The following is a 15,330-nucleotide window of genomic DNA, read 5'->3' on the forward strand; positions in this document are numbered from 1 at the left end:
ATTTGGTAAGATGCTAAACTGCATTTCGTTGTACAGGTACCTATTTAGTGTGCAATGACAATAAAGTTAAATCGAATCGAATCTATTGTTAGGTGCTTAGGTAGTACACTGGTGAGTGAATGCACTTGAATGGTGGTTAACAGAAAGGCAAAACTCCCTTGGCAGACCTATGTTTCAGTGTGTGCAGCTGTAAAAAGGCAACGCAGGATGGGGCTGAAAGTGTGCGTGCTTAGCTGACTGTCAATGAATGATTAAGGGTAAGAAATATAGTGCAGTGCTATAGTGCAGTGCAGGTAGCATTGCATGGTGGGAGAGTGGAACTAAGGAGGGTGGTGGTTAAGGCGCTTAAGGTAGTCCAGCTCGGTCGGGATCCAGAAGCCTTTCTCTGAGCCGCACTCCTTTACCTGCATGTTTCTGTGCTTTATTGTGTTACATAAAGAGTCTTAATAAGCTTCTTTATCAAACGTTTTGGTAAGCTGCTATGAACGACTGGCCTGCTTACATCCCTCTCAGTCATAAGAGATTTGCATAAAATAAAAAAAGCTGAGTGTAAACACAGTTGAGGGGAGGAGGGAGGTCTGTGTTTTTTATGTGAGAGATGTGGAGCTGTCTTTTATTCTCACTAAGTCAGGTTGACTCCAAACAGAGCTGCCCTGTTTGCTACAGATGGTTGCTGTCTTCTGAAGCCAGGCTTTGTTTATAACTACAGATGACACTGACAGGTCAGAGTGGAGAAGTTTGACTGTGTGCTTTGGTGCTCTGAGCCCATTTTCATTGCCCTGCCAAACTGCTGCCAAAGTGTGTGGATTTTATCAGTGCAGGACATTTTCAACAGAATTGTTATGCAATATGAACATAATGTTGCATCGACCATCAGCGTCACTGAAGAGGAGTCACAGTTTACCATTTGGGGGAGGCTTTTACCTCTGATAGTGCCTGACAGTGCCATAAGTGAGTTTACTATTATTAGCACAGGTCACCCCAATGGAGCTGAGCCCCTCAGCCTGGCAGTGCCTCGCTCTGTGCATTGGACTTCAAAGGATCATAAGAATAAGGTTAAAAAAATCAGCAGCCGCTTTAAAATCAGTTTGAAATCCCCAGCGAGAAAAAGGCCAGTGTGAAAGCGACAGTGTCGCAGGGTAGTAACATCCTCTGCTCTACGTACAACTGTTTCCGAAGCTGCAACTGGGCTCGAAAAGTGGCTATCAGAAACCTCCAAGCCGCCTCATCCTCGGCATTTACCGTCTCTCTTTTACCCTTTTCAGTGGCGAAAAACTACAAGACCTTTCTGTTGACATTTGCTATCCTGCTGCTATCATGTGCTATCTAATTGGATGAAGAGGTAGACTGTGGGCCAGCCTTTGGCAGGAAGAGGAGGTGAGATACTTTACTGAATTGAAGCGGTGATGATTTAATTCTGCTTGTCTCTATACCAGGTGTTTTGGAATACAAAACTGAGCCTTTGCATGATACATGACAGTTGATTAATATCTGTTGATCTTATGAAGGGAAAAACCCCTTCATAAGACAAACCAATAGAACTGACTGTACACGTGTAAAAAATTGCCTTGCTAATTTCTGCTTTAGTTCTCCACCGATTTTACAAAAATCTCAGTCTGTGAAAACAGTTGTATAATGTCTTTTGTGGCTCCTGGGGGAGCTTTCGAAAGTAACCCTGGTGATGTCATACTGATGTCATCAGGGATCAGGGTTATCTCAGCTTGGGCTTGGAGACTAAAAGCTTTTAACGAAAAGCCTGTATTACAAACTGGGGCATGGAGGTCAAAAGACGTTGGCATTTACCAGGCAGGGGAAGTCTAACACAAGACGCTACTGAGTTGCATTTTGGGAAATGTAGGATCCAGTGTTTTTGGAGCTTGACCCACAGTAGGGAAAATCTCGGGCCTCTGCTGCTTCGCTTTGGACCATTCTTTTTTTCATTTGTCACTCACAAATCCCCCAAACTTATGAAAATGCAATATTATATTGCAGGACTATGTCTTTAACTACTAGTGACAGATCATATTAAAGGGTTTGGACAAAGAACTTTCCTTTTTAAACATTTTAAAGAGTACTCAAGTACTCATTAGACCCTCCCTGATGAGGGTCATTTTCTGAGACTTGTCAAAGCTCCTCTAATTGTTTTCACAGTCAAAGTAGCACTCCCCATGACCATTAAATTGACACTGACATGTAGAATTGATGGAGTGCCCCTTTAACATTTATCTATCCTACAGTTAGTTCACACCATGAGCGTCCCAACAAACAGTCTTCTCTTATTTTCCACTCAGCAGTTAAACAAGAGCAAGTGCAGGTGAAGCACCTTGCTCAAGGGCACCTTGACATTGGTTTTCCAAGGAGGGTAGAGAGACATTTGGTCACTTACAATTCCCTGATGTTTTCAGGATTCAGACTGACAACCTTCTGATCCCAAGCCAATTTTTCTAACCTTTAAGGCCCTTTCACTACAAACAGGGTGAAGATGCTTTCATCAGACCTCCCTTGGAGATAAAAGCAGTAACTGTTGCTCTTTTTGTACTTGTGATTACATCTTGATTTGACGTCAGGTACCAGAACCGGACTGAGGGCAGCAAGAGGGCAACATGAGGGCAGCAGGAGGCCATTGTCAGTCAGTCGGCAGAACAGCAAGTGGTTCTATGTGCAAATCAAATTGTCTAACAGTTAGAAGTTACCTTTATTAGCTCGCCCTGACCTTCACATCTCACATCTCAACTGACAGAGCAGAGCTGCAAACTCTGAAAATAAAGATGGAAAAATCTAATGCCAATGTCTACAACATTAATAACTCCTTGTCCCAGCAGACACAAATAGAAAGAACAGGCTGATTGCAGAGAATGGGTCGGTAACATCAGAATGCTCTTACCTAAGACGAATTATCGTAGCTATTCCAAAGGAACATTAGCCTGCTATGATGGATATTTTCAGTATGAGTAAGAGGAAGCCAAGTTGATCAGAAAAGCTCTCTCTGCAGTCCCCCTCTGAGGTCACCACACAGGCATAATTACACAGCTTCTCACATTGCTCCGCTGCGGCTGGTGTGCAAATACTGCCATCTATTGTTAGACAACGAGAATCTGCCTGCTGCTGGAGCTCAACACTTCACCTCTAGCAAGCCTGCCGGGCCCACACGGTTCATCATTAAGTGTGCACTCCAATCAGCAGCAACAACATTTGGTGTTCACTTTTCAGTGTTCCATGTGTACTCATACTGCTGCAGTTCTAAAAAAAAAAAAAAAATCACTTACAGCAAGGCACCTGCTACTCTAAGTTAATATGATAGTTTTTTAAGCTAATACTCATTTTCCTGAATTTTTGACTGATGGCTGAACAGATACTATTTGGCTGTGGGCCAGTAGGTATAAAACTTTTAAGTAATGGTCTTAAATGTTCCTAAACTTTGTCTTATGAGTCAAATTCTTGCTAAAAGTAACTGAAAGTAAAAGAGTGATTCTTCAGTGCTGACTGCAGTGACTCCTATGTGTTGTAAAATAACAACTACAAACATGTCTACTCAAAATGCCCTCACTCAAGCACTGAATCAGCCAATAGCAGGCCTCCAAAGCAGTGGCGGACTCAGGCTGTTTGAGGGACAGGGGCGAAAAAAATTAATATGGCACCAGCTGTATGCGGTGGCACTGTATTGCATTTTGTCCACTGGACCGGCACCCTAGAGGGCACTTTACCACATTTTATCGACCATAGCTGAATCCAAGAGGGCACTTTTGCTCAGTCAGTTATCACAGCTTCATACACACCATGACTAGGACTACCCATCATGCATTGTATCTCACATTATATATTCTTCAACATAGTAGGCCATTTATAAGCTTATATAAGATATTTCCCACTATACATATGAGATATATTATTTGGGAAATTATTCATAAAAACCTAAAAGCAGCTACGACAGGATAGAGTAACCTTTACTGTATCCTACTATAACACCTATACAGTGTTTCGAAACTGAATGAAATGAAACATTTCCATGAACTTAGCAAGTTTATATATTTAGAAATTGGGTTAAATTGCCATTTATATTATATTTGCTCTTTCAAACCACCCAGAGTTCTTGTAATATGTATATGATGTATATGAATTCACTTTTTTTTATAATTGATAAAGATGTGGTTAACGTGAACATTAAGAAGAGCCACTTTCTAATGCGTGTGAGAATTTAACTGTATTCATGCTGAATTCATTATGTCGTGATTTGGATCATTTCAGCTTTTTCATGTTGTGTGGGTATTATGATTATTGGGACAGAGCTTGTATCTTTTTCCTCAACTTGTCATCATGCAGTTCCAAAATATACTTTCTTTGTTGGCGCGTGAGCGTGTGTCCTCTGCCTCTGTGCTGTAACGCTGGTCACTCCAGAATACGATCCTTCCCGATGTTCACATTAACCGCATGTGTATCGATAATAAAAAGTTCAATAATTATTATATTAGCTAAACTGTGAAATACAAGAATGGTGGTGAGTTTAGCAAAACCTAGAAATTACAAGTTAAAATTATTCTAAATATATAAACTTGCCAGAAAACCTTTTATTGAAATGTCTCATTTTGAAGTCAACCCCTGTTTCAGGAAATCAGAAACAATTCAACATGAATTTGATTAACATGCAAACATTTTATAGGCCCTACACAGACTGTTCTCACTCCCAAGAGTTATCCTTCTTTAACTCATTTAAAGACTTTTATGTGTATATTGACATTGTCAGCTGTAGGAGAAATATCGTAAGCTTTCCTCTTGCATGTTTCAACATATTAAAGTACGCAAGCCTTGGACACAATGCATGATGGGTAGTCTTAATCATGACAAGGTGTGCATGAAGCTATCGGGTGATTTAGTGCTTGAGGGAGGGCATTGTGGGTAGACATAATTGTAGTCTACTTACTACTTAGGAATCACACTTAGACTTTGTTGTTTGTAGTTTTGCTAACGTAAAACCCATGATGCACACAATTTGTGTGGAAAAACAATTTATTTATACAATGAAACACATATATTGAATGAAAGAACATTTTATGATACGAGACGACCGATAAGCAACAAGCGTAACTTTCTGGGCCCCATACATATTGTTCTGTTAGTCAGTGTCCCTGTTCCGTGTTTAGGCGTCACAGGCCGAGGATGAAGCGGTCGACCTTCATCATGTACGCTGGTTTCAGGTAGCGCTGCATTTCGCTTTTCTTCACCCACATAAAAGGAGCGTTTGGGGCAGCAGGGGGGCCGCTGTCTGACAGAATGGCTTTGAAAAAGAACACCTTTGTTCCGACCGAGCTCTCCGTCCGAACAGCTTTGGGCAGTTTGTACTTGTACACTCCACAGGGGGCGTTGCCAAGGAAAGTCGCCTTGAAACCAGCTGCTGCGGGGAGGGAACAGGTTGTGAGTTAATTCAGCTGGAGACAAAAGGCGAGCTAAAGTGCAGATGTTCCTGAATTGAATGCAGTCGTACAATTGTATAATTAAGTGTGGTATTACCCTAATGCTCTGTTTTTCATTCTCTGCTGTAACAACAACACTTCTTTCAATTAAGTTATAATCCAATCTCATGTCATCTACATCACATGCTCCCAGTTGGCTCCACGTGCAGAGTAAGGCACCAATCCAGAAATGTTAGTGATTCAATTCCCACCGAATCCAGCTATATTAAAAATGGACTGACTCCTGCTACTGTAAGTCACTTTAAATAAAACCCTCCACCAACTGGCACACGTTAATGTCAATTGGAAAGTCTTAATGGGGAGTGATTGATGGAGTTGGCACATTAATAGTTCATGAGCAATGTTGTGAAACAGTTTAACATACTCAGTCACTGGCGTTTTATTTAAATGCTTAAGAGCTTAAAGGCTTGATTTCCGTCGGCTGCACAGAGAAAAAAAAAAAACGAAGACAAAAGCCAGTTTTACAGCTAATGTTAAATATCTATCTGTGAGGGATCATTACTGGGTCACTGGAACATTTGTTCCATATTTTGCCAGCTGTGACCCCAAATGTCCTTCCTGTCATTCGCTTCCTGTTGCTGATCCATGAACTGAAGCCTAATCTGACATAATATGACATCAGTGGAGGTCGAAGTGGATATGACAAATTGGAACCAACTACTGGAATGTGATTGGTAAAATGTTGCGTATATAAATGAATTGTTGGTTGGAGCTTTAAGGATGCTTTGACCCTCTTGTTGTGGTTAATATGGATGATTGTACTGCACCACACACACAGCTATTTTAAATAAGATCACATCAAACTTTAATGATCTTGAGAATAAAACTGGGTCATCACAGAAAAAGATATTAAGATGTGGATACAGCAATAATGCAGCAAATGGAGCGTGTTGACAATAATACAACTTATAACAGTTCCTTATATCCTGCCTAGGCTATGGTTTTGAGATTAATTTAAAAACATTATAACCAATTTCCACACATGCCCTCCTCACTCTTCAATATTCTATTTGTTTTTTTCCTATATTTTATTTACAGTAAATATTCTCCTAAAGAATAGAATGCTAGAATTGACCATAAATTAAAAGGTAAGGCAGCAAAGAACAGCACTCTTGTAGTAAAGATGAAAATAAAACATTATCATAAAAGCATCAGGTCTCTATCGGCGCAACTGAATGTGATTTCAAGTAGCGTTAGTGCGGTAATAATAGCGATACATAGCTTTTTTTTGCAGCGCGATAACCAATTTTATCATAATGCACTGACATAAATGAATTTAAATACAGGAAACAGCTTTCATTTTTCGTTTGAAGAATCCCTGACGTCACAGTGCAAACCCACACCCTGCTGTATTTTACAGTTTACATGGAAAGCCATGGACTTTGGAGTAACTTGTTTTAAGGATAACAGGAGTGCTGTTTGCAGCAAGTTTAAGATTTTAAGAAGCTAATAAGCAACATAAAAATAATTCTATATTTAGGGAGAACACATATATTACATATATTTTAAGAGTTGTGTAGATGACTCCTGCTGAGGATATTATACCTAAATACATCTGGGATAAAAGCATGGATTACTGTTTACTGTGCTTCATAGGGATAATGTTGGTAACTACAGTACACATAGTTGAACAATATCAACCCTGATTGGTTAAATAATATACTTTATCAGTGACGTTGATAGGTGTTCAATGTAGTGAGCCCCCGGGACCCACAGGTGGTCATTTGAGTGGGTCCCCAATAAAATTTGTGTTTGATGTTATATAGTTATAATTCTGGTTATTCATGTATGTTGAAAATGAATCTGAAAATTAAACAAATAAAATTCCATAATCTGTAAATACACTGTAGAGACACAGCAGCTGACAGAAAGAGGAGGTCATATTATACAGAGAAATATTAGCTTCTTCTGGGTGAGTAAATGTTAAAAAGGGAAGCGAAAGGGCAACAAGAATGGTGAGCTTTCAAGTTTCATCAGGAGTCATAACACCATCAAGCACATCATGTTTAATTAGGAAAGTAGTTTAAAACCGCACACAAAGGGAAACCATTTACTGCACACTTCCATTAGAAACTGAGTACAATGAGCTGATAATTAGCCTGATCAGCCACCGCCAGTATTCAATACAAACACACATTATTAGACTGTAAACCATTAATCAAACCAATAACTAACCGCAGTCAACGTCAGACAACCTTATGTAGCAGTTACCTAATGATTCTGTAGTGGTGACAAAACATTAAAAAACATAGGCTACATGCAGTATTAGCAGTTTGAATTAAACTGAAGCTCCCTGCATGCTAACACTGTTAATTTCTTTTGGTCGTTACCAAAGTAACTACCCAGTGTCCTGCTTTCTGTTTGGTGTTGGAGAGATACAGTATATGCGCAGATGGTAAGAAACATTTTTTTTTCAGAAAGGTTTTTTTTGTTTATTTCTATGATTTAAACACAAATGTGTTATTTACAATGTAGCATTATCAGGGGGAAAATGTGGTGCGTCCCTCGGACGCATCAACGGCGAGTTTACTGCGTCCTTTCGGATTTTAACGCCAGAGATGCGGGGCGCGTACCTAGCAACATCACTGCTTTATATTAGGGAATACACTTGCTAATGTCTATTTTGACAGTCTACCTGCTGTTTCTATAAACTATTTTTAGAAAGGTAGATCAGTTTGCTGATGCAAAACTGTGTGTAGGGTTAGAACACTTTGGTGACTCCTAGTGGTGGTAAAAAAAAAAAAGGCACTGTCATAGAAAGCATCAGAACAATTTGAAAGATGATAGTATAATCACATAAAAACTCTACGCACATAGGGACTTTCAGATATCAGCCAGTGTTGTCTACATGTATAACATTTTATATAGTAATTTAATGGCAAATGTAATATATTTCATAGTTAGTTAATGGTAGGTCTCCATGCAATAAGGGGCTGCATTAAACACTAAAAGAACCGAAAATGGTTTCGGTGGAGTTTCAGTGCCCCATGATTCGACACAATTCAAGGGAAAACACTTGAATACTTCTGAGGGTATAAAAACGGTGCACTTTAAAGAGTGAATACCAGCACAAAATATTAGCAGCTTCATGTAAACATTACTTGTAGCAGTCTTTAAAAACTCATGTTCGTGTTACCTGGCAGGGAAGCGAGGGCTTTCTCGGCCGTCTGCCGCAGCGTTTCTCCTCCCTGCCACTGAGCCTGAGGCAGCAGCCACAGCTTCTCACCGCCGACCTGCTGCTCGGCCAGAAGAACCAGCGAGTCGGCCAGGCAGCGTTCCAACGAGGTCAGGTCCTTATCTACATCAGCTAAACAAGAGGCAGGACCGTCAGCTGCTTCACAACAGCTACGTTTCTCTGTGACTGGCGAGCAAAATGTACACAAACTTTGGAAATGTCACAGGGAATAAAATGCAAATTGGGAGCGCTGGAGCGGATAGATTTCGTGAATGTCAAAAAAATATTAGAATCCTGCACTGAAAGAAATACAAGTCTCTTTCCTCCTTGGTAATTTAAACCTAGATGTATGAGACGCCTTTGGATTGTGTCATTTTCTTTTCCATTCTGTTTTACTTGATTAATGATTGGAGCGAGACAAAAAGACTGAATACTATAATAAATCACATACAATTACATATATTTCATAAAGGCACACATTTGTCATATTCAAGTATATTTTCATATATTGTATAATCTGTTTTACCCCACTGATCAAACAAGTTGTCCATACTGACCATTGACCCTCAGCGCTGGCTGGAAGCTCTTCAGCTTCTGCTCCCAGGAGTCTTCCAGGTCCTGAGCCAACATGATCTCCTGGTCCCCGCGGTCGTCCTCTTCATCCGAGTCATAGTCGTCTGCCTGCTTACGACTCATTCTCTCAGCGTCCTCCAGCAGCCGCAGCTCATGGTCCGACAGCAAGCTTTTCTCCAGCTCCATCTGAAAAGAAGTCAGGTCTCCATCTCAAACTCCAGGACCCTTTGCAGACCTCTATTTACTGACCTGATTTGGAAATTGTTGCTGACTATCCTCATACCTCACATCTGCCTGTAGCTAAACGTTATTCTACAGCTGATGTCACAATACGTGAAATATCCGATTGTCTACAGCTGCATAAAATGTGTTGAAGCACAAAGCAACATGAACAAAATGCATATCATGACAATCCTTCTTTTGAGACGGACTGTTTAAACCGTTTGGTTTATTGTTATTCATTCAGGCAACAGAAGTATTGCAATATTTTATGTCAGGATATGATTCTAATAAAAGGAATCAAATAATCAACTGAGGTTGTATATCTGGCTCAACTTGTGATTTTTTTTCTCTAGACTGTACAGTTTCATAGATTTCATGGCCTGCATTTCGCAGACATTTATGGCACAGACTGGATTCACACTGCAGAAATTAGAAGTTATACCATACTTATCCTAGGTTGATTACTTACAGTATACTGAATTAAAGAGCTTTCCCAAATTATTAGAGGGTTTTGTTCATATATTTAACTAGTTTTGAGTGATAAACATGCACATGCCAAGCTTTCAAAAAGAAACCGTGTTACACTAGACTGTGATCAATTATTATTATATTTGCCAGGGCAGGATGTTTTTATCAAGGTCACATACTCCATTTTGATAGTTGTTGACAGATTTGGTGCCTCCATAGTATTAGGTGGGTTTACAAATATTGATAGCTGGTAACTATTTTAACCATACTGTGACCGCGTCGTTTATTGATTATAGCGTCACAGATTGTGATGGGACGCAGATTTCGGTGTAACGGGACAGGGAATGTGGGCAAGTTTGCTTCAAAATGGTTACCGTTTGTACGGCATACATAACAAACAGTTTTGCTGCTCTCTGCATCACTGTTTAAACCTCTTTCATGCTGAACAAACGCACCTGGTGCATCATCTGTCTGAACTGCTGCTCTATCGGGCTGAAGTCCGCTGATATGACCGGCAGCCTTTGCAGACACACCGCTGCCATCAGAGTCCACGGAGAACTCGCTCTTTCCGTTACACTTTTGGTCTGCAAAGTCGCTCGACAAACAGAAGTGCTGGAAAACTGACGAAATTCTGTGTTCCCGACCGCTGTCCTGCTAAAACAAGACAGAAACTGTAAGAGAGACCGACTCGCCATCCTTCTACAGGGCGCCGCCATCTTCTTCTGTTACATTAATTGTAAATGCAAAAAAATCGTGACGCTGGCAACTGCCCATGAAAACAGGCTGGAAGTGGGATTTTCAAAAACGTTATTCCTTGGTGACACCAAAATACAAGACAAAAATATTAACGCTAGTGCCCGATGTGAATTGTTTTCTTTTCGTTCCTCTAGAATCTGAGGCAGATTGATTGTTACTTGAGGGCTTCAAGCGAGTGTTCACTGTGATATTTTCATATTTACGAGGGTTTATCAAGTACCTGAAGGCAGCGCGTTTCTACTTCTACCCACAATTCTGTGCAGAAAAACGAACGGTCTATTCAGATAAAAGTGGGGGAGGTTGATATTAATATACTTTTTAAAAAGAAAATATCTTGCTGTACGTACTACAGAAATAGACTTACATTTTTATTAAATGAGTATTCATATTTTTCAATACATTTTACAAGTGACGATTGTATTTGTAATACTAATATTAATGTTGTTATCACTTTTCCACCCCTAAAACATAAAGATATTACTGGTCTGGAGTTGTAGCACCTTCAATGTCACGTTTGTTGTGTGTTAACTAGCTAACTGTCCAACAGTGATTTTATATATAAACATATCAAACATGTATAAATTAAATTGTATATTAATTAGTTCTGTGAGTAACGTATGCCGACAGCTGGCTGCCTCCCTAAATGCAAATGGGAGCTCTCTGTAAGTGTTTTATGGGTATGGTTTACTAGCATCCTTGTTAGCTAACGGCTAGTTCTGATAAAGTCAGTCTGCTGCGTGCTAAGTATTATGCAGCATGCATTTAACTGTACACAATGTCCAGGTGGCGAGGATCATAGTAAGACCTAGTTTTTAAGCTAATAGTCAAGCCGCACTCATTCATGACGATGGTGTTAATAAGTTTTGTGTGTACAGATGTGGAAGCAGTGGGTTGCAGCGAGCATTGTGTACCAGTGCTGTCAGACTTCAGGAGACCGTAGCATCCACCACAGACTCTGGGAAAACCTCCAGAGACTTCAGGTCAGAAAACGCCACACATGTTCCTGCACATGTCTGTCCACTGAAAGAAGGATTCTGGATTGTTTATAGTATTTCCACTGCAGTATAATAATGTTGATGAAATATTAACCTTAGTGTTTTATCCTTCAGCCATTTTCCTCCACTGCCTGGTCAGGACAGTTCACTGAGATGGGGTGGAAAGAAGTTTGAGGAATTACCAATCGCTCACATTAAAGCCACATACAATAAGTAAGTGGAAACTGCAAAACAGATGATTTGTATATTGGCATTTAAATAGTAAAGCTACACAGTAATTGTAGCACTCGTTTGTTTTCCTCACTCTATAATAACATTGGCATTTTGCAATATTGACACCTGTTTCCATGAGGTTTATATTTGTGAAAACATCAATATTAGATTCCAGAAATTCACTAAGATTCTTCAATTCTTCAAATCATTTAGGCTAGGTTAGGTCAGTGGATCCCAAATGGGACTAGTGGGGAAAATGTGGAGTGAAAATAAAACTGAATAGATCTCTTTTTACAGCAGACATATTGACCTGTCAGACACAAGTGAAACTAATAACATCACTGATTGCTGCGTTACAATAACTGCTGGAACAGAGCCATCATTAATGTTATTAGTTCCACCTGTTTTTCTGCTATGACAAGTCAAAACACCCCATTTATTCTCTCTGTAAAGAAAACAAACCCTAAACCTTTTGCAGTTCGCAAAACTTGCATTTTATTTTGCCACCTTGACATTTCTGCAAATGAGAAGTTCAGCTTTTTAATTGCTTTGGTGAGTGAGTAACTAAAGAGTTTCCCCTCAGGGATCAATAAAGTATTTCTGATTCTGATTCTGAATACCCAAATAAGTTTTGCATAAGTTTGGATGTTATTATTAAACCCACCTTGGTGAAATAAAAAATAGTTTGATGGTCTAGTGAAGTGTAGTGGGTGTTGTATGTAAAGCAGACCGCTACAGAGATGATCAACATTTTGCTGAGATATACTTTAGCTATGCTACCCATTAGCCGTTATGCGATGCAGTCAAACCAGTTATGGGGAACATATAACTTGTCATCAGCGTGACAGTGTATGAAATACATATTCACAAAAATGAACGTGCCCGTCAGTTGCGAGTCAGTGACCCAGTAAACTGTCCTGTCCTGTACCAGCACACACATCCAGCTGACAGACAGCTCAGGGCAGTCGATGGTCAGGACGTCCTGCGGAACAGAAGGCTTCAAGAATATCAAGAAGTCGACGCCCGTCGCTGCTCAGACTGCAGGCATCTCTGCTGCTGCGGTAAGTCCTCGCGTTACTCTGGCACTCATCACTTACTGTGAGAGATCAGGTTCAGTGTCTTGCTTAAGAACATGTGACTGTTGAGGGTTTGTCTTACCGGACAGTCTGTGAAAGCGCCATGCCCCCCTGTTATCCGAGCAGGACTGGCATTTGTTTAAAATAAATGATTATTAATCGCTTGGCCTAGAAAGTGTCAAAAACAAAGGTCAAGGTTTTTGTGTGACTGGGAGTCCAAAACTGAAAGATTTGATTTTTATTATTATTGTGTCATGCATAAATAATATGCCCAGCCCAAACAGGCTTACAAGACGCCATTATTTAGAAAAAAAGAGACCAGAAACCAGAGTAGCAACATAAACGTAAATAACAACATAAATAAATAAAGGAAAGAGAGCAGAGTAGCGCATAAACTACAAATGATACTCAACAAATAAACCATCTTTTCCAAGCATTAGGAACAAAGGTAGCCAACTTATAAGCAATAAAATGAAACAACCATTCCATTCTGTGATCATCAGTGCACCAAAACATTTCTGGATTTTGAACAGACATTTAATTTAATATTGATCTTCTTAACGCATCATAATGAAGAAAATGTGATTCATTCTCAACTTCTCCTAATTCACACAACCATTTGTCTTCCTGGATGTTTTTAAATCTGCCAACTTCAAGGGCCAGAGGAAGGATTCCTGTTCTCAACTGTGCAACTAGAGACCTTTGACTCCTTGATAAGTTTGCTGTAACATAAGATTCAGCGCCATCACCATTCCACAGTGTTATCATTTCACATTTTTGCCTTATTGATCCAGGAATCCAACCCATATCACCCTGAACTGCCAAAGTAGGGCTACACTTATGAACGCCCAAAAAACAGCGTGTAGCTCTGTTCTGGATAGCGTCTGCTATTTTACATTCTTTGAAACCCCATATTCCTGAAGCATAATTTAATATATTATTTCATTTACTTGAAAGATATTTAGCTTGCTATCAGATTAGACAAAGAAAATCAGCAAATCCTCACAATTGCGAAGCTGTAATTAGGGCATGTTCGGCATTAAACGACTAATCGTTTTAGCTCAGCACAATCAGCCATTGACTGGAGTCCCAGTGTATTCTAAACATAGTGGTGGCTGGGGAAACATTGCAGAATATCTCTAGTGTGGCCAACACAAAAAAAAATTGTTCGTGCCATTTTTGGCCCCTTTTTTTCTGTTTTTGGGATTATATGAAAGTGATGTCTCAATAGTATGCAAACAGTGCAGTGAAGTTAACTGACAAAATATTAAGCAATGTTGACAGTTTATGGTTATTAATCACATCTATTGACCTTTAGCTACAGGGACAATTCCAAGCGTCGCTATTTTGACCTTTAACTTGTGCATCATTAATGTCTCCTGATGCTGGAGCTGTACCAAATGAAACTTATCTAGCTGTTCTGAAGTCAGTTCTGAAGGAGTCAGATGGATGGCTGCACATGTAGACATCAATCCTCTGTGGGTCTCTTCCTCTGAACAGAAAGCCGCAGCGAAGGGAGTGACGTTTGTCCGTGTCGTGGTCAAAGGTATTGGTCCTGGACGTCTGGTGAGTAGAAGAAGAAAATATCTAACTGTTTTCTATTGTGAATTATTGCCTTGTGACCCCATTGCAGTTTATCTGTAGGCCCTAAAAAAGTCTTATTATTCAACCATTAAAAATCTTGCATGTTGTCGCTGTTACTACATTATTTTCATACTTGATTAATCTATCTTTTTAAGTCTATAAAATGAAAACGAGTGAAAATGCACATCGCAGAAGAAATCACAGAATCCAAGAATTTGCATCGAAAACAGTGCAACATGTTTTGCATCTCGTACTGCTGACACTGTTCTGTATTGATCTAATGGTGGGAGTGCAACTCAAATAAACCTGTCGCTGCATAATGAAATGAGACCTCTAATTAATTTCAGTCTTTTTATAATGAGGATAATTTAAGGCGGTTTAAGGAGCCACAGACATCCTGATCTGTTCCCATTAGCTGCGGTGATGAATTAATGTATTCTTCTCTGTTGCGCAGTCTGCGATCAAAGGCTTGACGATGGGAGGCCTGGAGGTTGTATCGATCACCGACAACACCCCCGTGCCACACAACGGATGCCGCCCACGCAAAGCCAGAAGGACGTGATCTCCGCAAACCAGAATGCACCGCAACAGGAGGAAGCGGTTGTCGTGTAACATGCTAATAGTGTTTTGTCATTTAACTTTTCTGGCTCTGAGCTGACCTTACATAATTCATTTGCGGAAATAATTGCAGATGGTGTTATTAATGAGCAGAGAACAGGTGTCTCTGCCGCGACTGTTGACACATGAATAAACCTTCAGTCTCACTGCAGGCACTCTGATGTTCATGAGTAGACTGATGT

The 15,330-nt window shown here is 40.0% G+C and overlaps 2 protein-coding genes across 3 annotated transcripts; one reads left to right on the plus strand and one right to left on the minus strand.

The window, feature by feature from the left end:
* Positions 1–4,986: 4,986 nt before the first annotated feature.
* mrpl46 (mitochondrial ribosomal protein L46) lies at positions 4,987–10,823 on the minus strand. Of its 2 annotated transcripts, none has more exons than XM_044190219.1 (4): positions 10,362–10,823; positions 9,201–9,402; positions 8,605–8,775; positions 4,987–5,386 (listed from the first exon to the last, which is right to left on the minus strand). In XM_044190219.1, the coding sequence occupies exons 1-4, from the start codon at positions 10,620–10,622 to the stop codon at positions 5,142–5,144; spliced, it is 879 nt and encodes a 292-aa protein (XP_044046154.1). In that variant the 5' UTR covers positions 10,623–10,823; the 3' UTR covers positions 4,987–5,141. The 2 variants fall into 2 exon arrangements, with proteins under 2 accessions (XP_044046154.1, XP_044046146.1); XM_044190211.1 differs by having other exon boundaries at positions 4,987–5,389; positions 10,362–10,820.
* Positions 10,824–11,141: 318 nt separating this feature from the next.
* On the plus strand, positions 11,142–15,299 carry mrps11 (mitochondrial ribosomal protein S11). The gene is made up of 6 exons (XM_044190231.1): positions 11,142–11,324; positions 11,538–11,642; positions 11,772–11,870; positions 12,802–12,931; positions 14,447–14,512; positions 14,985–15,299. The coding sequence occupies exons 1-6, from the start codon at positions 11,236–11,238 to the stop codon at positions 15,090–15,092; spliced, it is 597 nt and encodes a 198-aa protein (XP_044046166.1). The 5' UTR covers positions 11,142–11,235; the 3' UTR covers positions 15,093–15,299.
* Positions 15,300–15,330: the final 31 nt, after the last annotated feature.

The sequence above is a fragment of the Siniperca chuatsi genome, linkage group LG1 (assembly GCF_020085105.1).
Source record: "Siniperca chuatsi isolate FFG_IHB_CAS linkage group LG1, ASM2008510v1, whole genome shotgun sequence".
In the NCBI taxonomy this organism is placed as follows: Eukaryota; Metazoa; Chordata; class Actinopteri; order Centrarchiformes; family Sinipercidae; genus Siniperca; species Siniperca chuatsi.

Bases quoted from the DNA above. Each gene is read 5' to 3' on its own strand.
- mrpl46 (XM_044190211.1), bottom strand. From the start codon at position 10,622: ATGGCGGCGCCCTGTAGAAGGATGGCGAGTCGGTCTCTCTTACAGTTT. The intron at 8,776-9,200 runs GTCAGTATGGAC...CCTCTTGTTTAG, and splicing joins GCCAGCGCTGAGGGTCAATG to CTGATGTAGATAAGGACCTG. The intron at 5,390-8,604 runs GTAACACGAACA...CCCTCCCCGCAG, and splicing joins AGCCCTCGCTTCCCTGCCAG to CAGCTGGTTTCAAGGCGACT.
- mrps11 (XM_044190231.1), top strand. From the start codon at position 11,236: ATGTATAAATTAAATTGTATATTAATTAGTTCTGTGAGTAACGTATGC. The intron at 11,643-11,771 runs GTCAGAAAACGC...TTTATCCTTCAG, and splicing joins AAAACCTCCAGAGACTTCAG to CCATTTTCCTCCACTGCCTG. The intron at 11,871-12,801 runs GTAAGTGGAAAC...GTCCTGTACCAG, and splicing joins ATTAAAGCCACATACAATAA to CACACACATCCAGCTGACAG.